At 46.5% G+C, this 25,293-nt stretch overlaps 1 protein-coding gene across 2 annotated transcripts; it reads left to right on the forward strand.

Annotated features, from left to right (window-relative positions):
- The first annotated feature begins 13,568 nt into the window (after positions 1-13,568).
- On the forward strand, positions 13,569-20,659 carry LOC127518756 (DNA polymerase epsilon subunit 2-like). 2 transcript variants are annotated; one of them, XM_051905850.1, is made up of 19 exons: positions 13,605-13,701; positions 13,785-13,912; positions 14,010-14,110; positions 14,197-14,272; positions 14,430-14,507; positions 15,364-15,457; positions 15,928-16,002; positions 16,098-16,181; positions 17,918-17,964; positions 18,046-18,213; positions 18,461-18,633; positions 18,785-18,874; positions 18,963-19,017; positions 19,159-19,218; positions 19,347-19,424; positions 19,511-19,619; positions 19,980-20,156; positions 20,314-20,381; positions 20,466-20,659. In XM_051905850.1, exons 1-19 carry the CDS (start codon positions 13,699-13,701, stop codon positions 20,482-20,484), a joined length of 1,683 nt encoding a protein of 560 aa, XP_051761810.1. In that variant the 5' UTR covers positions 13,605-13,698; the 3' UTR covers positions 20,485-20,659. The 2 variants fall into 2 exon arrangements, with proteins under 2 accessions (XP_051761811.1, XP_051761810.1); XM_051905851.1 differs by having other exon boundaries at positions 13,569-13,912.
- Positions 20,660-25,293: the final 4,634 nt, after the last annotated feature.

Consider the following 25,293-nt stretch of genomic DNA (forward strand, 5'->3'; position numbering starts at 1 on the left):
CAGTTAATTCTTCCAAAGTAACCGGGCAAAACCACTCTCCACAGTTTTTTTTAATGTTTTATTTAGTGACAACTCACACAACAAATATATAAAAAATAATAAGTCAAGTCATCTTTATTTACAATGATTACAGATTGTGTCAAAGCAGCTTTTTCAGTGAAAGAGGGAATATAATCTTGGCTGTACAGCAGTCTGCACAATGTTGTTGTCCAGCTTAAGTAAGTTCAGTATTGATTCATTCCATTGTAAAAATCAATAGTTATTAATTTAGTTAATTTATCTATATATCAGCTGAGAAAACAGTGATGTCATCATCCAGCTCAGTTCAGTTAGCATACAATGGTGTCAGTGCAGACAGATCAAAAACATTGTTGAATAGCAAGTGTCCCCAGAGGCGAGAGCGGCAAGGAACTCAAACTCCAACAGGTGACATCAGGTGGCAAACAGGTGAGAAAAAAAACCTTGGGAGAAACCAGGCTAAGTCTGGGGGTTAGTTGTCCTCTGGCCAACAGCGAAAAGTGCTTTATTATGATTCAGGGAGCGCTACAGGTCATAAGTCCAATTGGGGTCGCAACAGTCAAGATATTTAATCCAGTTCCATCTAGTAGAAGATCGTATTCATCATGCCAGTATGGAAATGGGTTTGTTGGTGAGGCCTTCACAGGGGATGATCTAGTTGACTCAATCTCTGCTGACACTTCAGGGATGTGTTGCGCTCGTGTCAAGGTGCAGGTCCTTGGTCTCACCTGGATATGGCCCGGATCCAGTTGACTACGGTGAACCTCGGGATAAACAGAGAGAGACTAATATTAGCGTAGATGCCATTCTTCTGATGTAACGAGTACATCTGGTGTTATAGGAAATGTTCCCAGTTCCGGCTGACCTAATTTATGCAGCCTAACAATCCTTTAACGGATTTGAAAATATAAATTGATAATGTGTTATGTGTATGCCAGGTTAAAGAGATGCGTTTTTAGTCTAGATTTAGACTGAGTGTGTCTGCTTCCCGAACAATGCTAGGAAGATTGTTCCAGAGTTTAGGTGCCAAATAGGAAAAGGATCTACCACCTGCAGTTGATTTTGATATTCTAGGTATTATCAGCTGGCCTGAATTCTGAGATTGCAATAGACATGAAGGACTATAATGCATTAAGAGCTCGCTCAGGTACTGGGTGTTACAACACAGAAGGGGACAGCGACACAGGAATATAGGTGCAGATGTTTTATTGAACAACCAGATGAGTGACAGAGTGCAAGTGAGTAATGGCAGATAATACGTTGGCAGATATTGTAGAGGAACTGATACTTGTCTTGGTTCTGCAGGGATGGCAGATTTACGACAGAACTAGAGCTTGGAGCAGACACAGAAGAACTCATGGGAGACGAGGAGACAACGAGGAGTCGAAGGGGAAACGCAGGAGACAGGTAAGTAGCTTCATTGGAGTCCTTTAGGTAAGCAGGCTGGTAAGACCATGTGCATATGAGGCCGGACAGTGACTGAGTGAGAGCGTGAGTCTTTTGTGCTGCTGTTGATGAAGGTGCTGATGGGCTGCAGGTGTGGGTGATTAAAACTCTGGTGAAGACGTGCGCTGTGTCTGTGAGAGTGTAGAGCCTGGCGTGTCTGTGACACTGGGGAGCTAATCCATTTAGAGCTTTGCAAGTAATTAGCAAGATTTTAAAATCTATACGTATATCCATCAATAAACCTGCTAAACCCGTATCTGTGTCTCCGTCCCCTTCTGTACGTAACAGAAGACCGGACCAACACCGACAGCATGAGCACCCCGGATCCCATTCAAGAGCTGGTCACTGTTCTTCGTCGCACTTTCGCCAGCACCTCCACGGTAACAACACCAGCGAACACTTCCGCATCCACCGCCGCAGTTCCTTCACCTCCCGTGGTCGCCAGTCCCATGGCCAAACCAGCGCCCTTCTCTGGTCTGGCGGAGGATTGCAACGGCTTTCTCCTGCAATGTTCGCTGGTCCTGGAGATGCAACCGCACTTGTACCCTGACGATCGCTCCAAAGTAGCTTTCATAATCTCTCAACTCCATGGAAAAGCACTGCGATGGGCTGAACCTCTATGGAATTTGAACAACCCTGTTGTATCATCCTTGTCCAGTTTCACAACTCATTTCAAGGAAGTTTTTGGCAAACCCGCCTGGGACTCATCGATTGGTGAGAGATTATGCAATTTAAAACAAGGTGCACTAACTGTGTCTGATTATGCCCTCCAGTTTCGTACCCTCGCTGCTGCAAGTGGCTGGAATGAGCAGGCCCTCATCACGACATATCGTCAGGGCCTCGATCCACGTGTGCGGTTGCATCTCGCTGCATACGAGGATTCCATCGGGCTCGAGAAATTCATTCAACTATCCATCAGATTCGCCACTCGTATGCAGCTGTGCTTAGAAGAGCACCAGGGCCAGCCATTATTCCCCTCGTTTTCCCGCCAGCCAGAGTCCGTCAGCCCTCCAGAACCAGCTAATGACAACATGCAAGTAGAGCACTCACGTCTTTCAGCGGCTGAGCGACAGAGGAGGCTGACCCAGAATCTCTGCCTGTATTGTGGTGGTGCCGGGCATTACATCGCCGAATGCCCCCTACGTCCTGCTCGGCCCATGGTGAGTGCCATCCTGCCTGCCCTGAATAGAATGAAACCACTCACAATTGAAGTAACACTTACTGCCGCCAAACTTTGCTTTTCAGCCTGCGCGCTCCTCGATTCTGGGTCAGCTGGAAATTTCATCTCCGGAGCCCTCTGTCGCCAGCTGCATCTCAAAACCACTCCCACGCCGAAGATCTACCAAGTCCACACGATAACAGGAAAACCACTACGGAAAGTGCGTTACAGCGTGGGACCTCTTCGTCTCCAGGTGGGAGTGCTTCACATGGAAGAGATTCAGCTGCTGGTTCTGGAGGAATCTACAACTGACGTGATCTTAGGGCGCCCATGGCTTGAGCAGCACAACCCCACCATCTCCTGGAGGACAGGAGAGATCCTGAAGTGGGGTAACCATTGTTTCCAAGACTGTTTCCCTGAACTCCCCGCGTCCAGTTATCCTGAGTCCCCGAAGATCCAAGTTGGGGCGACTACTGTGGAAAGCCCCCTCGAGAACCGTTCCACGGATATCCCCGCCTGTTACTCCCACTTCAGAGATGTCTTCTGTCCCAAACAAGCCTCCAAGCTGCCTCCCCATCGGCCATGGGACTGTGCCATTGACCTCATCCCAGGTGAGCCAGTGCCCAGAGGGAAAATCTATTCCCTATCCATTCCGGAGGAGAAAGCCATGGAGGATTACATCGACGAGGCGCTCAAGCAAGGTTACATCCGTCCGTCCACTTCCCCTGCTGCTTCCAGCTTCTTCTTCGTGGCGAAAAAGGACGGAGGCTTGTGGCCCTGCATAGATTATCGAGCACTGAATCAAATCACCATCAAGTTCCGTTACCCCCTTCCTCTCGTCCCAGCGGCCCTGGAACATCTGCGCGGCGCCACTGTGTTCACCAAGCTGGACCTCTGCAGCGCGTACAACCTCATCAGAATACGTGAGGGGGACGAGTGGAAAACAGCTTTCGTGACCCCTACTGGCCATTATGAGTACCTCGTCATGCCGTATGGACTGGTCAACGCCCCCTCCGTATTCCAAGACTTCATGCATGAGGTGCTCCGGGAGTTCCTGCACCGGTCTGTCCTGGTCTACATCGATGACATTCTGATTTACTCCCGGAGCCTGGCCGAACATCGCCGACACGTTGCGGAGGTCCTTCAACGCCTACGAAGCCACCACCTCTTCCTGAAAGCCGAGAAGTGCACCTTCCATCAGCCATCTGTGCACTTTCTCGGCTACATCATTGACCACAGTGGCGTCCGCATGGACGAGAGGAAGGTCACCGCAGTCAGAGAATGGCCATTTCCTCCACGATTAAAGAACTTCAGAGATTCCTAGGATTTGCCAACTTCTACCGTCGTTTCATCCAGCACTATAGCACCATCACCGGTCCACTCACCACCCTCCTCCGTGGTAAGCCCAAGTCTCTGTCCTGGACACCAGCCGCCACCCAAGCCTTTGAGACCCTCAAGACCGCCTTCACAACCGCTCCCCTCCTGGTCCATCCTGACCCAGAGCTCCCCTTCGTTGTCGAAGTAGACGCTTCAACCACCGGAGTGGGAGCGGTGTTATCCCAGCAGCAGGGGAATCCCAGCAAACTCCATCCATGTGCTTTCTTCTCCAGGAAACTCAACCCGGCGGAAATGAACTATGACATCGGCAACCGCGAGCTCCTTGCCATCAAGCTCGCCCTAGAGGAGTGGAGGCACTGGCTTGAGGGAGCTAAACACCCTTTTACGGTCTTGACCGACCATAAGAACCTAGGATACCTCCGTGATGCCAAGAGACTCAACCCCCGCCAGGCCAGATGGGCTCTTTTCTTCACCAGGTTCAATTTTACCATTTCCTACCGCCCCGGTCCTAAGAACGTAAAAGCTGATGCTCTCTCCCGTGTCCATTGTGTAGAAGAGAATAACGAAGATCCAGAGCCCATCATCCCCGAACGACTCATCTCCTGGTCGGAAGAAACGCTCCCCAAGACCAATGCCTCCACCAACGTTCCGCCGGGTTGCCCCCCCGGATTGAAGTATGTACCCCGGTCACGACGCACACCCCTCATCCACTCTACACATACTTCACTGGGCACTGGCCACCCCGGGGTCAACGAAACCCTCTCGCTGTTGAAACAGCGCTTCTGGTGGCCCAGTATGCTATCCCACGTCAGAAGGTACGTACAAGGGTGCAGGGAATGTGCCATCTCAAAGAGCCCACGCCATCTTCCCTCCGGAAAACTCCTACCTCTGCCCGTTCCCACTCGTCCATGGTCACACCTAGGAGTAGATTTCATCACCGACCTTCCTGTCTCCGATGGTTGCACCTGTGTGCTGGTCATAGTTGACCGCTTTTCCAAGTCCTGCCGTTTAATTCCCCTGCCTGGACTCCCCACTGCCATGGAAACGGCAGAACTGTTATTTAACCACGTCTTTCGTCATTATGGATTACCTGAGGACATCGTTTCGGACCGTGGTACCCAGTTCACATCCCGAGTCTGGAAGGCCTTCTTCAAGCTCCTAGGTGTGACCGTAAGCCTCTCCTCAGGTTACCATCCCCAAACAAACGGGCAGACGGAGAGGAAGATACAGGAGATTGGCCGTTTTCCTACGTACCTTCTGTCACGGCCACCAGGACTCCTGGAACCAGTTCCTGGGCTGGGCCGAGTACGCCCAGAACTCCCTCCGTCAACCCACTACTGGCCTTACACCTTTCCAATGCGTGCTCGGCTACCAGCCCCCACTCTTCCCCTGGGATGGGGAACCCTCTGACGTTCCGGCAGTGGACTACTGGTTCCGGGAGAGCGAGAGGGTCTGGGACTCAGCACATCTGCAACTCCAGCGAGCTCTACGCAGGCGCCGGTTGACAGCCGACCTTCGACGCTCCCACGCACCCAACTACCAACCAGGGCAGAAGGTCTGGCTGTCAACCAGGGACATCAGGATGCGCCTGCCCTGTAGGAAACTGAGTCCTAGGTTCGTTGGCCCCTTCACCGTCATCCGGCAGATCAACCCCGTCACCTATCACCTGCAACTCCCTCCTGAGTATCGCATTCACCCAGTTTTCCACGTGTCACTTTTAAAGCCTCACCATCCCTCTGTCCTTCCCTCCACAGAGCCTGGCGATTCCGAAGATCCCCCTCCTCCACTCATCGTAGAAGACGGAGTGGCCTATCAAGTGAAAGACATCTTGGACTCCCGGCGTCGTGGTGGTTCCCTAGAATACTTAGTCGACTGGGAAGGGTATGGTCCCGAAGAACGCTCATGGGTTCCGAGAAATGATGTTCTAGACCCCAGTCTCCTTGACGACTTCCACGCCAGACATCCCAGTAAGCCTGCCCCCCGAAGTAGAGGTCGGCCACCACGACGTCGGGGTCCACGGTCCTCAGGAGCGGACCGTGGAGGGGGAGGTAATGTCACAGACACGCCAGGCTCCACAGTCACCCAATCACATCGCACTCCCTCTCCCGAATACTAACAAGCCTCACCTGACGCCAATCCACAGTCATCACTACAGCCACATAAAAGACACACCAGTTCACACAGTCACTGTCCGGTCTCGTTTACACTTACCTTGTGTTAACTTACCTCCTGGACTCCCTTGCTCTCCGATTACCTGTCTCCAGCGTTCTCCGTGATTCCCTGTGTCTCCTCGTCTCCAGTGTTCCTCCAGTGTGTCTACGCTCCCTCGTCTCCTGACATCCTCGCTCTCTGTAAGAAACATCCAGCCAAGTATCAGTGCCAGCTCTTCATCATTCTGCTCTGTCAATCTGCATTCACTTACCTGCATCCTGCTCACGCTCTGCATTACCATCAATAAACCTGCTAAACCCGTATCTGTGTCTCCGTCCCCTTCTGTACGTAACAGAAGACCGGACCAACACCGACAGCATGAGCACCCCGGATCCCATTCAAGAGCTGGTCACTGTTCTTTGTCGCACTTTCGCCAGCACCTCCACGGTAACAACACCAGCGAACACTTCCGCATCCACCGCCGCAGTTCCTTCACCTCCCGTGGTCGCCAGTCCCATGGCCAAACCGGCGCCCTTCTCTGGTCTGGCGGAGGATTGCAACGGCTTTCTCCTGCAATGTTCGCTGGTCCTGGAGATGCAACCGCACTTGTACCCTGACGATCGCTCCAAAGTAGCTTTCATAATCTCTCAACTCCATGGAAAAGCACTGCGATGGGCTGAACCTCTATGGAATTTGAACAACCCTGTTGTATCATCCTTGTCCAGTTTCACAACTCATTTCAAGGAAGTTTTTGGCAAACCCGCCTGGGACTCGTCGATTGGTGAGAGATTATGCAATTTAAAACAAGGTGCACTAACTGTGTCTGATTATGCCCTCCAGTTTCGTACCCTCGCTGCTGCAAGTGGCTGGAATGAGCAGGCCCTCATCACGACATATCGTCAGGGCCTCGATCCACGTGTGCGGTTGCATCTCGCTGCATACGAGGATTCCATCGGGCTCGAGAAATTCATTCAACTATCCATCAGATTCGCCACTCGTATGCAGCTGTGCTTAGAAGAGCACCAGGGCCAGCCATTATTCCCCTCGTTTTCCCGCCAGCCAGAGTCCGTCAGCCCTCCAGAACCAGCTAATGACAACATGCAAGTAGAGCACTCACGTCTTTCAGCGGCTGAGCGACAGAGGAGGCTGACCCAGAATCTCTGCCTGTATTGTGGTGGTGCCGGGCATTACATCGCCGAATGCCCCCTACGTCCTGCTCGGCCCATGGTGAGTGCCATCCTGCCTGCCCTGAATAGAATGAAACCACTCACAATTGAAGTAACACTTACTGCCGCCAAACTTTGCTTTTCAGCCTGTGCGCTCCTCGATTCTGGGTCAGCTGGAAATTTCATCTCCGGAGCCCTCTGTCGCCAGCTGCATCTCAAAACCACTCCCACGCCGAAGATCTACCAAGTCCACGCGATAACAGGAAAACCACTACGGAAAGTGCGTTACAGCGTGGGACCTCTTCGTCTCCAGGTGGGAGTGCTTCACATGGAAGAGATTCAGCTGCTGGTTCTGGAGGAATCTACAACTGACGTTATCTTAGGGCGCCCATGGCTTGAGCAGCACAACCCCACCATCTCCTGGAGGACAGGAGAGATCCTGAAGTGGGGTAACCATTGTTTCCAAGACTGTTTCCCTGAACTCCCCGCGTCCAGTTATCCTGAGTCCCCGAAGATCCAAGTTGGGGCGACTACTGTGGAAAGCCCCCTCGAGAACCGTTCCACGGATATCCCCGCCTGTTACTCCCACTTCAGAGATGTCTTCTGTCCCAAACAAGCCTCCAAGCTGCCTCCCCATCGGCCATGGGACTGTGCCATTGACCTCATCCCAGGTGAGCCAGTGCCCAGAGGGAAAATCTATTCCCTATCCATTCCGGAGGAGAAAGCCATGGAGGATTACATCGACGAGGCGCTCAAGCAAGGTTACATCCGTCCGTCCACTTCCCCTGCTGCTTCCAGCTTCTTCTTCGTGGCGAAAAAGGACGGAGGCTTGCGGCCCTGCATAGATTATCGAGCACTGAATCAAATCACCATCAAGTTCCGTTACCCCCTTCCTCTCGTCCCAGCGGCCCTGGAACATCTGCGCGGCGCCACTGTGTTCACCAAGCTGGACCTCTGCAGCGCGTACAACCTCATCAGAATACGTGAGGGGGACGAGTGGAAAACAGCTTTCGTGACCCCTACTGGCCATTATGAGTACCTCGTCATGCCGTATGGACTGGTCAACGCCCCCTCCATATTCCAAGACTTCATGCATGAGGTGCTCCGGGAGTTCCTGCACCGGTCTGTCCTGGTCTACATCGATGACATTCTGATTTACTCCCGGAGCCTGGCCGAACATCGCCGACACGTTGCGGAGGTCCTTCAACGCCTACGAAGCCACCACCTCTTCCTGAAAGCCGAGAAGTGCACCTTCCATCAGCCATCTGTGCACTTTCTCGGCTACATCATTGACCACAGTGGCGTCCGCATGGACGAGAGGAAGGTCACCGCAGTCAGAGAATGGCCCATTCCCTCCACGATTAAAGAACTTCAGAGATTCCTAGGATTTGCCAACTTCTACCGTCGTTTCATCCAGCACTATAGCACCATCACCGGTCCACTCACCACCCTCCTCCGTGGTAAGCCCAAGTCTCTGTCCTGGACACCAGCCGCCACCCAAGCCTTTGAGACCCTCAAGACCGCCTTCACAACCGCTCCCCTCCTGGTCCATCCTGACCCAGAGCTCCCCTTCGTTGTCGAAGTAGACGCTTCAACCACCGGAGTGGGAGCGGTGTTATCCCAGCAGCAGGGGAATCCCAGCAAACTCCATCCATGTGCTTTCTTCTCCAGGAAACTCAACCCGGCGGAAATGAACTATGACATCGGCAACCGCGAGCTCCTTGCCATCAAGCTCGCCCTAGAGGAGTGGAGGCACTGGCTTGAGGGAGCTAAACACCCTTTTACGGTCTTGACCGACCATAAGAACCTAGGATACCTCCGTGATGCCAAGAGACTCAACCCCCGCCAGGCCAGATGGGCTCTTTTCTTCACCAGGTTCAATTTTACCATTTCCTACCGCCCCGGTCCTAAGAACGTAAAAGCTGATGCTCTCTCCCGTGTCCATTGTGTAGAAGAGAATAACGAAGATCCAGAGCCCATCATCCCCGAACGACTCATCTCCTGGTCGGAAGAAACGCTCCCCAAGACCAATGCCTCCACCAACGTTCCGCCGGGTTGCCCCCCCGGATTGAAGTATGTACCCCGGTCACGACGCACACCCCTCATCCACTCTACACATACTTCACTGGGCACTGGCCACCCCGGGGTCAACGAAACCCTCTCGCTGTTGAAACAGCGCTTCTGGTGGCCCAGTATGCTATCCCACGTCAGAAGGTACGTACAAGGGTGCAGGGAATGTGCCATCTCAAAGAGCCCACGCCATCTTCCCTCCGGAAAACTCCTACCTCTGCCCGTTCCCACTCGTCCATGGTCACACCTAGGAGTAGATTTCATCACCGACCTTCCTGTCTCCGATGGTTGCACCTGTGTGCTGGTCATAGTTGACCGCTTTTCCAAGTCCTGCCGTTTAATTCCCCTGCCTGGACTCCCCACTGCCATGGAAACGGCAGAACTGTTATTTAACCACGTCTTTCGTCATTATGGATTACCTGAGGACATCGTTTCGGACCGTGGTACCCAGTTCACATCCCGAGTCTGGAAGGCCTTCTTCAAGCTCCTAGGTGTGACCGTAAGCCTCTCCTCAGGTTACCATCCCCAAACAAACGGGCAGACGGAGAGGAAGATACAGGAGATTGGCCATTTCCTACGTACCTTCTGTCACGGCCACCAGGACTCCTGGAACCAGTTCCTGGGCTGGGCCGAGTACGCCCAGAACTCCCTCCGTCAACCCACTACTGGCCTTACACCTTTCCAATGCGTGCTCGGCTACCAGCCCCCACTCTTCCCCTGGGATGGGGAACCCTCTGACGTTTCGGCAGTGGACTACTGGTTCCGGGAGAGCGAGAGGGTCTGGGACTCAGCACATCTGCAACTCCAGCGAGCCCTACGCAGGCGCCGGTTGACAGCCGACCTTCGACGCTCCCACGCACCCAACTACCAACCAGGGCAGAAGGTCTGGCTGTCAACCAGGGACATCAGGATGCGCCTGCCCTGTAGGAAACTGAGTCCTAGGTTCGTTGGCCCCTTCACCGTCATCCGGCAGATCAACCCCGTCACCTATCACCTGCAACTCCCTCCTGAGTATCGCATTCACCCAGTTTTCCACGTGTCACTTTTAAAGCCTCACCATCCCTCTGTCCTTCCCTCCACAGAGCCTGGCGATTCCGAAGATCCCCCTCCTCCACTCATCGTAGAAGACGGAGTGGCCTATCAAGTGAAAGACATCTTGGACTCCCGGCGTCGTGGTGGTTCCCTAGAATACTTAGTCGACTGGGAAGGGTATGGTCCCGAAGAACGCTCATGGGTTCCGAGAAATGATGTTCTAGACCCCAGTCTCCTTGACGACTTCCACGCCAGACATCCCAGTAAGCCTGCCCCCCGAAGTAGAGGTCGGCCACCACGACGTCGGGGTCCACGGTCCTCAGGAGCGGACCGTGGAGGGGGGGGTAATGTCACAGACACGCCAGGCTCCACAGTCACCCAATCACATCGCACTCCCTCTCCCGAATACTAACAAGCCTCACCTGACGCCAATCCACAGTCATCACTACAGCCACATAAAAGACACACCAGTTCACACAGTCACTGTCCGGTCTCGTTTACACTTACCTTGTGTTAACTTACCTCCTGGACTCCCTTGCTCTCCGATTACCTGTCTCCAGCGTTCTCCGTGATTCCCTGTGTCTCCTCGTCTCCAGTGTTCCTCCAGTGTGTCTACGCTCCCTCGTCTCCTGACATCCTTGCTCTCTGTAAGAAACATCCAGCCAAGTATCAGTGCCAGCTCTTCATCATTCTGCTCTGTCAATCTGCATTCACTTACCTGCATCCTGCTCACGCTCTGCATTACCATCAATAAACCTGCTAAACCCGTATCTGTGTCTCCGTCCCCTTCTGTACGTAACACATGGCTTTCAAATGAAAGATTGGTATCAAAGAGCACACCCAGGTTTCTAACTGACAACGAAGACAACCTAGAATACTGTCTAGTCCTGTAAGCTACCAACGCAGAATAAAAGTATTTTTCATAGCTGGCCGCATATCACACTGGCCGTCGCAAGCCACCAGTTACACTAAGAAAGAAACATTTACTTTTATCCAAAGCAACTTACAAATGAGTAGAGCAATAGAAGCAATCAAACTAACAATAGGGCAACAATATGCAAGTGACAGGACTAAATTTAGTTCCCCGCAAAACTAAATTTGATAGGGTGAAGGAAATTTAAAACAGAAAATAATAAAGGCAGATTTAACAAGAACTGTCCAACCTTTACTTTTTCCACGGCTTTCTTCTCATTGCAAATATGCACAAAATTGATAAATATAAAATTGTTTCAAGTAAAGTGTGTTTCTTAAATTGTATAGGATGAGAACAAAGTCAATAGAAATAGGAAAACAAAAAACAGAACTGAATGCAGAACCAGGCTAACCCATAGAACATAACATTTTTTTAGACAAAGCACTTGAGAAAATAGAATTCACTCAATTTTTACTTCATGATCTGAAAAATTTTACCATGTGTTAAGTTGTTAGAGAATGCATAATATCAAGGAATAACATACAAAATGTAGCTTTTTTCTCTTTGTACGACAACTGGTAGGTTAAAGTAATGCAACATCTAAGCAGACTCACACACAGCATCCAGTGTCCTGGCACATAAGATGGAAAGACCACAGCATCCTTGCTGCTAATTTCAAGCTATATGTATAGTGAAAATATTTTACACAAAAAAGTGACTTAATGTATGCAACATATTGAAAGACATTCCAGACCTGCTTAAAATTTACATATGGGTTGTGTCGGATTGCAATAGCAAAACTTACTATATGGCCGAATATATTGAACTCCACTTTTCTGGTTCCTTATGGATTTTAGGAAGTAAATTGAATCATTTAGGCATTGGAAGGCTATCCCCTAATAAATAATCCCTCTGCACCCCCCCTAATAATTTTATGTTCTACCATTTCATTTAGTATTTCCTCCACTATGACTCTGGTCCGTGGATATATAGGTTCCTGGAGGGTACAATAATGCTCTTTTACTGCCAACTGTCTGTTGCCTTCCCATATGTATTGTTCTTTGTCTAGGATGACAATGGCGTTCCCCTTGTCTGCCGGCTTTATGGGTTAGGAGTTTAAAAATTACAACAGCTCCCCCCAACCTAGCACTCGTCTAGGAAGGTTTGGAATAGGGAGACTGAGGAAATGCACGGGCAGACGCCTGTTAGACTATACCATGCTCCCGACTCGGAGTTTCTCCCATATGGGCATTGGGCCTAGAATTAATGAATTAATTGATCCAAAAAAAACAAAAAACAAATCTAGGGTAAAGCACCTAAGGGCTTATACGACTAGGTCTATTTTGCACCAGGCTACTATGGTTAGGTTTAGGGTGTGAGTAGGTACGGGCTTTTCTCTATTGATTAGGGTTAGGGTTAGGGTTAGAGTTAGGGTTAGGGTTAGCCCTATTTGTTTGAACCGTTAGAGGCGTCTAAGCTGTGTCATTCATCGCGTCACTGGTTACTCTTGTGCCGCAAGTCGACTTGCGCAGTATGCGTACAGCCGTCTGCCACAAGCTAGTTATTTGAATTTATAATAAATATGTATATTTTTCTTACAAAAATGTATTGCTTTGCTTCAGAAAGCCTTTATTAACCCCCTGGAGCCGTATGGAGTACTTTTATTATGGATGGGTGCATTGTTTTTTGCACCCCCATTCAGTACCATTATTGGAGGAGCCAGGATATTTTTAAATATATCTCCGATTGTGTTGGTCTGAAAGAAGTCATATACACCTAGGATGGCTTGAGGGTGAGTAAATCATGACGTAATTTTCATTTTGGGTGAACTAGCCCTTTAATGTTAAAGATACTAAGACACGCACGTGCGCGCGCGCGCAAGCACACGGGCACACGCACACAAACAGCTGCTTGTTGACAGTCATAAAGCATTCTTACCATAACCCAGTTTCTAAGTCATACAACCAAAGCTCGTCATTTGGAAGTAAAACTTCATGTTCCGCCACCGACTGAAGCAAAAAACAATCACTTTTATTTGTTTAGTGATTACAACACTATTAAATGAAATGAGGCGTTATTAAACATGAACTGTTAAACGCTAAACACTGTCCATATTTAAGCAGAAATATGTGAACTACTTATATTACCACATAACCACCCCAGACATATAAATACTGTCCGTCCGTCGCCGCGGTGTGTCCGCTTCTCTCTCGAGCCACTATTTCACTCATCAAGATTATTAACGTTATTAACCGTGCCGATACTAGTAACGTTACTGTTACGAGCTGACAGAGAACAGCAGCTCGTGTCACGCGCACAGCCGCGGAGAAACACTTGGGCGCGCGTGTGGAAAAGAGCTTCTCTCTCTTTATTGTTCTGTCACCGCCTTATTCTTTTACAAACAAATGGTACTATATGAAACCAAACTGCTACAAACAAGGAGAAATTTAACTGTAGCCCAGGAACTAAAGCCGTCTTTTATTTTGAAAAGTGTGAGATGTTTACGGAAGCTGATAGCGCAGAAGCGTCACTTCGGCGGGAGCAGATGAAGATGGACGCGCGCAGAGTGAAGCTGAAAGTGAGCGCGGGATTTAAAATGCGCGGATTAATCCTGCGACCGTACGTGAGACTCGGTTAATCAAACATTAGTTATGTTTATTCGCGACGTGTTTACTAGGTTTGATGATTTTCCACATGTTTTGTGTTGTTCTCGCAGTGAGTCCAGCCGCTTTCTGCTGCAGGTTCTGGAGTCCGTCAGTGAAGCGGATCTGGATGAAGTTCTGGAGCGGATCTTAGATGCTGTTGAAAAGCAGCCTCGTATGTCTGTTTTACCACAGTGCTGTGATGATGATTGTTATTGTTATGATTATGATTGTTGTGATGAGTTCTGTCTGTGTTGTCAGTGTCCTCCAGCATGATTGAACTGTCTGTGGCAGAAGCGGCTGTTCAGGACTGCAGTCAGTCATGTGACGAGACCATGTAAGAGTGTGTCAAACATCTGAACTAACACACACACACACACACACACACACACACACACACACACTCTCACTCTCTCTCTCTCTCTGTCACTCTCACACACATTTAAGTGTATAGTGTGTTTACATCCAGTCACATTTATGTTCTTTGGTTACAGTGACAATGTTTTCAACATTATTGGAGCGTTTGATGTTCCTCGATTCATCTTCAGCACAGAAAGAAAGAAATTTGTACAGTAAGGAATAATTAATAATGAAATAATATAATAATGCTAATCAAGTGCATGTGGTTTGTTTTTGAGTGTAAACCAGTGTCATTTTAGTATTATCTATGTAGTAATAATTTATATAGCTTTTATTTATTTTCAGTTTTAATTGTATTTTAACTTTTACAAATATTATCTGCTTTTGACATTATTATTATTTCTATAATTTATTTTAATTTTAGTTTTGGTAATTTAATACTTCAACTGTTTCATCAATTTTTTTTTTTTTTCAGTTTTATTTTTATTACTGAAAACAAGTTTTATTTAACAATATCAACAATATGTTTAACAATATCCATGAAAACCATGTAATGTGTAGTGTGTCATCTGCTGTGTTCATGCACTCTAAAAAATGCTGGCTTGAAAATTGACAAACACAACAATTTTAACCCAACTATTGTTTGAAAATTACTGTATTGCTTGCTTAAAATGAACCCAAAATATGTTGGGAATTAACATTTATTAATATGTTTAATAAATGAACATTCATTAATAAGATTAATACACAATAAACATTTATTCAACTGCTTATTAATAAATGTTCACCTTTTGATTATTATTGTTGCCTCTAGTAATTATGTGTCTGATTTTTAATTTCCAACATATTTTGGGTTAATTTTAGGTCAATATTTTAAGTCAATATTTATATTTTTTTTAAACAATATTTGAGTAAAATAAAACTGTCCAGCATGTTGGGTCAAACATTTAACCCAACCACTGGGTTTGTCCATGTTCAATCCAGCTTGGGTTGTTTTTAACTCAGCATTTTTTAGAGTGTGTGAATGAAGGTATTTTCCATCTGTTGATCATTTTATCACTCTTCTAGTATTGGCATGACAAATCATCCGACTCCTAAACTCTGCGGTCTGTCCCGAGATAAAGCCGAGCTCTTCAGAGAGAGATACACCGTCCTACAACAGGCAAGGCACTTTATATCTGCTTATATTATTTTAGTTCCTGAATCATAGCGTGTGCAGATTAACATCCGTGTCAGGTGATCCAATCACAAGTGTTAGAAGGAATCATGTATATGCAGGTATTCAGGAAGACATGTGACCATTGTAATTGTAATGCATTGTGAATGACTGAACACTAAATCAATAAAGCGCTGCACTGAAACAAGTCTGTTTTATACGTATAGCACCTTCACAATACACATTGTTTCAAAGCAGCTTCACAAAAATTCATAAAGTTTATAATATCTTCATGAATAATAGTCACGCTGAGCAGTTTAGATAACTGGGGTTTTCATCAGATCATTTGCAGTGAATTAATGAAGCTAAATGAAGTCGATCATGTGATAATGTGTTAATAAAGCTGCAGGATCAGTGATGTTAGTGGTGAAATCACCTGAGACACCTGTTAATCTTCATCATTATCTGTACAACAGCGAACACACAGGCATGAGCTCTTCACTCCTCCGGTTATCGGTTCAACTCCAGATGAAGGGAGAAACAAATTCCAGGTAAAACTGAGCAAACCTCACTGTTGAGACCGTTGCAGATTCGTTTTCAGTCGCTGCTTCATGATCTGTGAGTGAATCATCTGTTCATATTGCAGCTGAAGACGGTGGAAGCTCTTCTGGGCAGCACAGCTAAAGTCGGAGAGGTGATCGTTCTCGGGATGATCTCTCAGCTTAAAGAGGTATTCCTTTACTTCTCCTGGTCATGCTGATTCTCTTCAGCCGTCAGGACTGGATGTTCATGGTTAGTTAAGTGCTTTCAGACGAGTTGTGTCTTCAGTCAGATGGAGGCCGACAGAGAGGAATAGCTATTGACTTTAAGATTTTTAGCCTATATTGACTTCAGCAAATGAATTCTGTAATTAAAGGTAGCTAATGATGGCAAGGAGGAAGTTCAACAAACTTAACTTTAACTTTACTCTGTCCATAGAGCAGTCGTCAACATCTCCGCACATACACATAATGCCCACATAAAGGATCAGACCGTCTCTTAATGACACTGTACATGAAACAGTCTCAAATTTCAAATTTGTAATTTTTAAAGAAATTTAAACAATAAAATACTGTTTTGTGGCTCTTTAATATGTTGTGACAGATCGCTGGAAAGCAGCCTCGCAAACCGCTACTATAACTATGATTTATAGCATCAATTAAACATGAATGAACATCAGAAGGAATGCTGTTTCAACCACGGAAAGACGTCAGTACACACCACTGTTCAAGTCCACCAACGTTAATCTACTAAATCCCCTGACTGTATTATGATTGGTTAGATCACCTGTCAATCAAACTCTCAGCAAAGGGTCAATTCTCTGCTATAAACCACAGATATCAGATCAAACGGCAGAAACACTGTGCCACGAACAAGTTAAGGCTCTCCAGTCCACAAATCACCATGGATGTAATGTAGTAACACTTGCTGAAACTATGGTATTGTGACAGAAATACTCGAATGCTTTTCGAATGCTTAATTTTAGGGTTCATATAAAATTTTGGGAGTGAAATTCAAGCACTTTTCAAGGACTTTTTAAAGTGCTTCACACTTTTTTCAGCACTTAAAAGCTCTAAATATTATCCTATTGTAATGTTATTTTTAATGTGATGATTTGTAATCTAAGTTTAAAGATTATGGAAAACTAACACTTCTAGGCAAACAAAACTTTTTTTAAAAAAAAAGACATGAAATTACCACTAGATGGCGGCAGAGGAGCACTAATGACTCCCTAATATATGGCCAAGTAGGAAAAGTCTCATGAAAAACAAGAACTTCTTCAAATTGTGACTGAATTACTCACAAAGCAAGTAAAGAGCGCTCCTTTTATAATCACTGAATTTAACTGATTTAATAAGAGTAGAATATTTAAATTTTTCCCTATAAAAATGTTTTTGAACATTACTGTTAATAAGTTAATTTTATCTGCATCTCAATTCAAGATCAGTGCTTTACTGTCAAATTTCCAATGAATAAACGTAATATTATTAGTAACTGCACTTATTAATGCAGAACAATAGTAATATGATTAAATTACCTTTATGATTAAAAAAAATCCCAGCGCCACCTTCTGAAGAACTTCCTAGCACCAGCGCCGCTGCTCTCAAATGTTAGTCTGGAGCCCTCAAATGCACGTCTTTGAATGAGCGGCACCTTCTAGCCTTTTTGGTTTAACTTTTCAGGTGATGTCACTGGTGTGACCCATTTAAATGTAGCCAAAATGACAACAACAGTGGTAGTATATGAGTATTGTTTGATTGAAAGTGTTGCTAAAGACACATCAGTATAGATTCCTACACCCTTGACTGAAACATTAGCCTGTTGATGAGTTGATAGAGCGACTGATCTTTGAGCGAGAGAAAACACAAAACACTTGCTTCCTGCTTCAAGGTTTTTTTATGTTGATATATTCTCTTGTACTTTCAGGGCAAGTTCTACCTGGAGGACCTCAGTGGCACAGTACAGCTGAATCTATATATCCTTCCTGTGCTTATCATGAAGCAGATGTGCTGCTGTCTCAGAGAATGTCTTGAGTTTGTTCCTTAACGCTCATCATACCAGTTTCACAGCGGCCTTTACACCGAGTCCTGCTTCGTTCTGGCTGAGGGTGCGTCTCTTTCCCTCTGCCGTCTGAAACTCCTGACCCTGATCTGGATCTCTATAATCACATGCTCTGTCTGCGTTCACAGGATGGTACCCACAGAGCCCTCTTCATTCACCAGGTGTGCTTTAGCTGTTGTTCACTGTGACATGGACTGTCAAGTCAAGTCACCTTTATTTATATAGCGCTTTTTACAATGTAGATTGTGTCAAAGCAGCTTTACATTGATAACTGGTACATTATTTGGCTGCACAGCAGCTCTTAAAGAATAGTGTCAATGCAGGCAGATCAAAGCACTGTTGAATATCAAATCACTGTGCAGCTGACATCGCTCTGCATCCTCATGGTGTTTTCTTGTCTACATACAGGGCGTATTATGGCAATATAAACTTCTTTGGTGGGCCGTCCACCACTGCGGTCAAAGCGTCAGCCAAACTCAAGCAGCTGGAGGAGGAGAATGAAGACGCCATGTTTGTGATGGTTTCGGACGTGTGGCTGGACAGTGTGGAGGTCCTGGAGAAGATCTACACCATGTTCTCAGGTTCGGATTCTCTCGGATCACCCTCCAAATGATACTGTGAAATGTTTTATTACGGCATCATTATTAGTATAATCACAGTGTCTAAATTCACTGCTGTAAAATCCCTTCATGAATGTGTATGTGTGCGACTGACTGAGATAAATCGTTGCAGGCTACTCTGCCATGCCGCCCACCTGCTTCATATTTTGTGGGAATTTCTCCTCCGCTCCTTACGGCAGGAACCAGCTCCGAACTCTCAAAGGTTCGCCATCTCTTCAGAGCTTTTGCTGTTACACAATCACGTTTTAAAGGAAAACAAATTGTTCACAGTGTAACAATGTTGTTTTCAGATTCTTTTAAAGCACTTGCTGATCTGATTTGTGAATTTCCCAGCATTCACAACAGGTAAGACATTTTAATTAAACCTGAAACTGTGACACATGAAAGCTTGATGATGTACTGAAGCTCCTGCTTGACACACAGTGTGAAACACGAGTCCGACTGCGTAATGGACTTCACTGACTCCCTCTGAATATGTTTTTGCAGCAGTCGTTTTGTGTTTGTTCCCAGACCAGAAGACCCCGGGCCCGGCAATGTCTTACCAAGGTATAATGTTTGGACCAGTGTTTCCATCATCATCACATGCTGAACCTTCTTCATTTGTGTTTGAATCAATCACCTTACTTGAACGAATGAATAAGCAGTCAAAGTGTAAAATCTCTTTCTGCTGACAGACCTCCGTTGGCTGAGCACATCACAGAGGAGTTCAGACAGCGCGTGCCGTTCTCCGTCTTCACCACCAACCCCTGCAGGTATATGACGGCTCTCTGAATCATGACTGATGTGTGCATTAATCACTAGTACTCTTCATTCATATTATTCAATAATTATGTATCAGGATACAGTACTGCAGTCAAGAGATGGTGGTGATTCGAGAAGACCTCGTCAACAAGATGTGCCGAAACTGTGTTCGACTCCCCAGCAGCAACCTGGATATCCCCTCCCATGTGAGCCAGAGCTTTATATGTGTATCCATGCGATGCCTAAATTAAATCTGTTGAAGCAATGGAGTCTCTTCAGAAAATTTGGACTAAACCACTCGATTCATATGGATTAGTTTCTCATTATGAACTTTTTGAAACGTCAGAGTCTCAGATTTCATCAAAAATATCTTTATTATATTTGTTCTGAAGATTAATGAAAGTCTTATGGGTTTGGAATGACAGAATTTTCATTTTTGGATCATTCAAGTTTCATTCAAACTAACCCTTTAAGTTATTAAGCTTTTTATAAAGATTGTACTCTAAATTGCTTGCCGACATGCAGAAAGTTGCACCTGTTTGGTTAATTTTGCATTTGTTCAACAGTTTGTGAAAACCATCCTGTCACAAGGTCACCTGACGCCGCTCCCGCTCTACGTGTGTCCAGTGTACTGGGCGTATGATTACGCCTTACGCGTTTATCCTGTGCCTGATGTCATTGTCTTCGCTGACAAATACGACCCCTTCAACATATCCAACACAGACTGCCTGTGCATCAACCCGGTACTCAAGCCACTGCTGACATTATATGAAATATAAGGCGTTCTGTGTGTGTGTGTGTGTGTGTGTGAGAGATATGTTTATTATGGCTGGACTGATGCTGACTGATCATCGATTCAGTGGGTTAGATGTGAAACCTGTTGCTGTCTTACTCTTTCAGGGTTCTTTTCCAAAAAGTGGATTCTCCTTTAAAGTTTATTATCCGTCCAACAGAACAGTGGAGGACAGGTATGATTATTGATAACATTTACACATTTAAAGACACTGTGCTTTGAAAGTAAACCCTCGTATTTCTCATTGTTCCCTTTACAGCAAATTACAAGGGCTTTAAACCAGAAGAAACCGTGGAAAATCAGACAGATGTGCTTCATGTTTTTAATTTTGTTGTTGTTATTTCCATTGTAGTCTTTAAAATGTAGATTTCTTTTACATCAATTTCATATGGTTATTGTTTGATTTTGATTGTTGATGCACTTTTAAAGTAAAATAAATATAGGCAAAATGTGGTTGTTGTGGGATTCATTACAGACTCGTATCTTTAACGTAGATATAGATCATATCTGTACAGATGTTCATAAAGTCTTAGTTTGTTCATAGTCGCATATACAGTATCTAATATAAATATGAAGTCTTGGGAGCATTTAAATGTGAATCATGGAGGGAATAATCTATCCTTTTTAATATGAAATATGTGCTTCTTATGCATACACTGTGAAAATATAAACTCTCACTGGGGGGGAAAACAATTTTTCCCACAAATTTCTTTAGAGAGAAGGATTCCCCCCCCCAGAATAGGATGGAGTGAGCATTAAACACGTCTATTTCATACTGGATGCTAGAGGGCGCCCTTTAGCAGAAATTCCAGAGAAGTATGCCTCAGAGAAGTAATATAACGCATGTTGTTCCAGGAAATCCCCAACCACCGGGTCGTGACCCAGTACCGGTCCGTGGAAGAGTTGCTACCGGGTCCCAAGATCGTTCTGGGGGAAAAAATGTCTAGGCTATATGTATTATTGCCACTGTATAATTTATTGTGCATTTCCCCTTAGAGCCACAATCCAAATTTACATAGGGCGTGATTTCAGAAAACTTCCACACGTTTTGTTGTAATGTTTTGTTTTAGTTTGTTGTTGAATGCCAGAGATGCGCAGATCAGCTCTAACGTCACCCGAATCCGCTGTGAAAACAAATCATCCACCCGCTCCTATGATTATCTCTGATGTAGATATCCGCACCTGATCGTCACATTACAATTATTCAAATTCTCAGTGTTAAGAGCAATGATATGGTAACATTACACTGAAAGCTGCTTTGAAATTAACATTATTCAAAGCAAAGTTGTTGGCACGTGCACAAAAGTGAGAGATGTGTATGTATTTATTCAGAGTTTTCAAAGCGCGTGCACCTGAAAGTGTGACACGTGTGGCAAACAGCCAGTCACACGGAACAAGAAGAACATCAGTTTGATTCACTTCTCGCGAGAGAGCCGCGCAATTCATGTCTCTTCCGAAGATTAAGAGATCGTTATGAAAAATATGAAATTAAACGCATTTACAAAGCAGGAATAAACACTGATTCAGTGAAAGTTTGAGAAGGCAGCTGAAAGAAAATATCTGACTATATCAATGCATGTCAATCAAACAAATAGACCAAATAATTAACATAGTTTAACAAAGAGCTCAAAAGAATACATGTAAGCTTAATCTGTTTAAAAGCTTTATATATTATGCATGTATTATATTTATTTTAATTTAAAAGCAAAGTTTAATATTAATTAATATAATAGGCCTAATTATATGAATATGTCATGAATTATTCATAATTTTAATTTATTTAATATAAATATAATGAATAATTAACAGCAAATGTTGAGCAATTTTGTCTCTAAAATGTCCCTGGTGGATAGCCAGACCCATTGCCCCACAGTGTACGGGGGGTTCGGTCGTCGGTGTCGGTTGGCCTGGACCTCTTGTCTCCTGATGGCTCATCACCATCTGCAACGCGCTAGGTCCCACGTCTCCTCACTCCTTCGCATCCACTCGTTGACTGATGGGACTTCAGAGGGTTCACCTGACCACGGGAACAGAGGAGGTTGATAGCCTAGGACGCACTGGAAGGGGGTAATCCCTGTGGCTGGTTTTCTGAGGGAATTTTGAGCGTATTCGGCCCACATCAAGTATCGACTCCATTCTAGCTGGTCTCTTTGGCAGTAGGTGCGGAGGAAGCGGGTAAGTTCTTGATTCATTCGTTCTGTCTGCCCGTTGGATTCGGGGTGGTAGCCAGACGTGAGACTGACGTTGACATTTAGGTTCTTGAAGAATGCTGACCAGACTCGAGAAGTAAACTGAGGACCTCTGTCTGACACTATGTCCTCAGGTAATCCATAAAACCTGAAGACGAAATTGCAGAGCAATTCAGCGGTCTCGAAAGCAGTGGGGAGCTTGGGCAGAGGAATGAGGCGGCAGGCCTTTGAGAAGCGATCAATAACAGTGAGGATGGTGGTGTTGCCCTGTGAAGCAGGAAGGTCGGTGACAAAGTCTATGGCGATGTGCGACCAGGGGCGTTGTGGAATGGGCAATGGCTGAAGCAGGCCAGCTGGGGATTGGTGAGGGGTCTTGGATGTTTGGCAGGCTGTGCAGTTGTAGACAAACTGAGTGACGTCTTGGAGCATGGAGTCCCACCAGAATTGATTTTGGAGAAGGCTGTGAGTGGCGGTGATGCCTGGGTGACCAGAACTGGGGAGGTCATGAACGTGGTGCAAAACCAGCTCCCCTTGTCTCTTAGGGGAGCTGGTACAAATGTGCGGCCCGGCGGACATGCAGTTGGTGGTGCGGACTGTTCGTTGTTCGAAGAAGAAGCCTGACGAGGCGGGTGACGTGGATGGTCGAATGAACCCCTTGGCTAACTCCTCCTCAATGTACGTTTTCATAGCAGCGGACTCGGGCTGTGACAAAAGGAAGATTCTGCCCTTGGGAGGTGTGGTACCTGGCAGCAATTCGATGACGCAATCCCCAGGGCGATGAGGTGGTAATTCAGTCGACTTCTGTTTGCTGAATGCCACAGCCAAATCGGCGTATTCGGCGGGGATGTTAAGCTTTTCGGGGTTGGTTTCGTTCAGCTGGGCCGTTTGGATTGGCAGGGGGATGACTGGCTGTAAGCAGTTTTTATGGCAAGCGCCGTCCCACTGCAATATCTGTCCCTCCTTCCATGAAATATGTGGATCATGGGTTTGAAACCACGGCAGACCAAGGATAATGGGGTTGTTGGGTGAATGAATGACATAGAACTGTATGCGTTCGTGGTGAAGGATTCCGATCTGCAGTCCGAGTTCCTCGGTGATATATGCCACTCTTCCTCCTCCGATCGGCTTTCCATCTAGCGCCTCCACTGTTAACGGAAAATGGCAGTCTGTTAAGGGTATATTGTGTTCTTTAACGAAAGTGTCAGACATGAAGTTCCCAGCTGCACCAGAGTCCAGAAGGGCTTGTGCGGAGACAATTTGTTCATTAACACTGACTTGAACGGGAATCTTGAGGCAGGTGGGTGAGTAATCAGATAGGATGGAGGAACTCACCGCTTTGGATCTGGTTGGCGTGGGACGCACTGGGCAGTTAATCTTGAAGTGACCGGCCTGACCACAATACAAACAAAGGTGCCTTTGAAGTCTCCACTCTCGTTCTTCGGGTTGAAGCGGAGAATAGCCCAGCTGCATGGGTTCAGGGTTTGAACTGGTAGAACTGGCGGCTCGCGTTCGGCGTCGTGAGCGGATGAGATTATCAATGTGAATGGAAAGTTCGATGAATGAGTTCAATGAGTTACCTTCATCCCGACAGGCGAGCTCCGCTTGCAATTCCATGGTCAGGCCTCGACGAAACAGTAATTTCAATGTGTCTTCCACCCAGTTGGTTTGCGCCACCAGAGTGCGAAACTGCAAAGCATACTCAGCCACCGTTGATTTGCCCTGAGAGAGAGAGAGCAGCTGATCGCCCGGACTTTGGCCCCCCGCGGGATGTTCAAACACCTCTCTGAATCATCGTAGGAACTCGGCGAATGTGGGGAATGCTGAGCTATCATCTCTCCAGACAGCAGTGGCCCAATCCAGCGCTTTGCCGGTAAGCAGAGAGCACACGAAGGATATGCGACTGGTTTCTGTGGGATACAGCGAGGGTTGTTGATTAACGTATAGTGAACATTGGAGAAGGAAACCTTTACACTTCGTTGGTGTGCCATCGAACTTCTCTGGCAGAGCTAGGCGGGGGTTCACCACTGGAGAGGCGGGAAAGGCAGGCGTGGCAGGCGCAGCGCGAGGCGGCGTGACGACCTCGGCGGAAGTGAGTCGTAGGCCTTGTAGCGTCTTTACCAATTCCTCTGTTAGCGACGTCAGGCGGTTCAGTTGATGGTGATGCATCGCTAACTGATTGGCTTGAGCGGATAGCTCGGTGGAAATCTGTGACCAAGCTGCTGGATCGCTGGATGGCGAAGTCTTCTGTAATGATAGGTCAACAGTGTGTGGATCCATAAGCAGCTTTATTAAACACAGCAGCAGTACAGGAAAGGGCAGAACAATACCGTAGTCAGGGACAGGCAGGGGTCGAGGCTGGCAGCAGGAATCAGAGACGGGTCACAGGCAGAGATCAAGACAGGCGACAAACAATCACAGTCCAGGGTACAAGCAAAGTTCAGGGCAGGCGGCAGAGGTTCACAGACAACAAACAGTCTGGGTAATAACAAGATATCAGTCCACAGAAATAACGCTCAGAATGACTACCGTAGCAAATCAAGACTTCGCAAAGATATGGTGTGCGTGCGTGTCTTAAATAGTGTGTATGTGATGTGGTGCAGGTGAAAGTGCAATCAGTCCCAGGAATGAGGGCCTATGGGAAATGGAGTCCGAATGGCAAAGAGTCAATATTCCGGAGATGGCTCCCTCCGGCGGTCCGGAGGATGAGCCGTGGGAGCCATATTCACGACAGGTAGTATATAGAACGTATTGTTCTTTCATTATTCTTTAAGAAAATTAGGTATTTTGCTCTGCCTAGCTTAAATATGTGCTCAAATGCAAAACTATTGTGGCATGCTAGGATGCATTTGATCAGAAGTTACATATGATGAACTCCAGCTTTTTGTTGATGTAAAGATC

This window comes from Ctenopharyngodon idella, chromosome 9 (assembly GCF_019924925.1).
Source record: "Ctenopharyngodon idella isolate HZGC_01 chromosome 9, HZGC01, whole genome shotgun sequence".
NCBI lineage: Eukaryota > Metazoa > Chordata > Actinopteri > Cypriniformes > Xenocyprididae > Ctenopharyngodon > Ctenopharyngodon idella.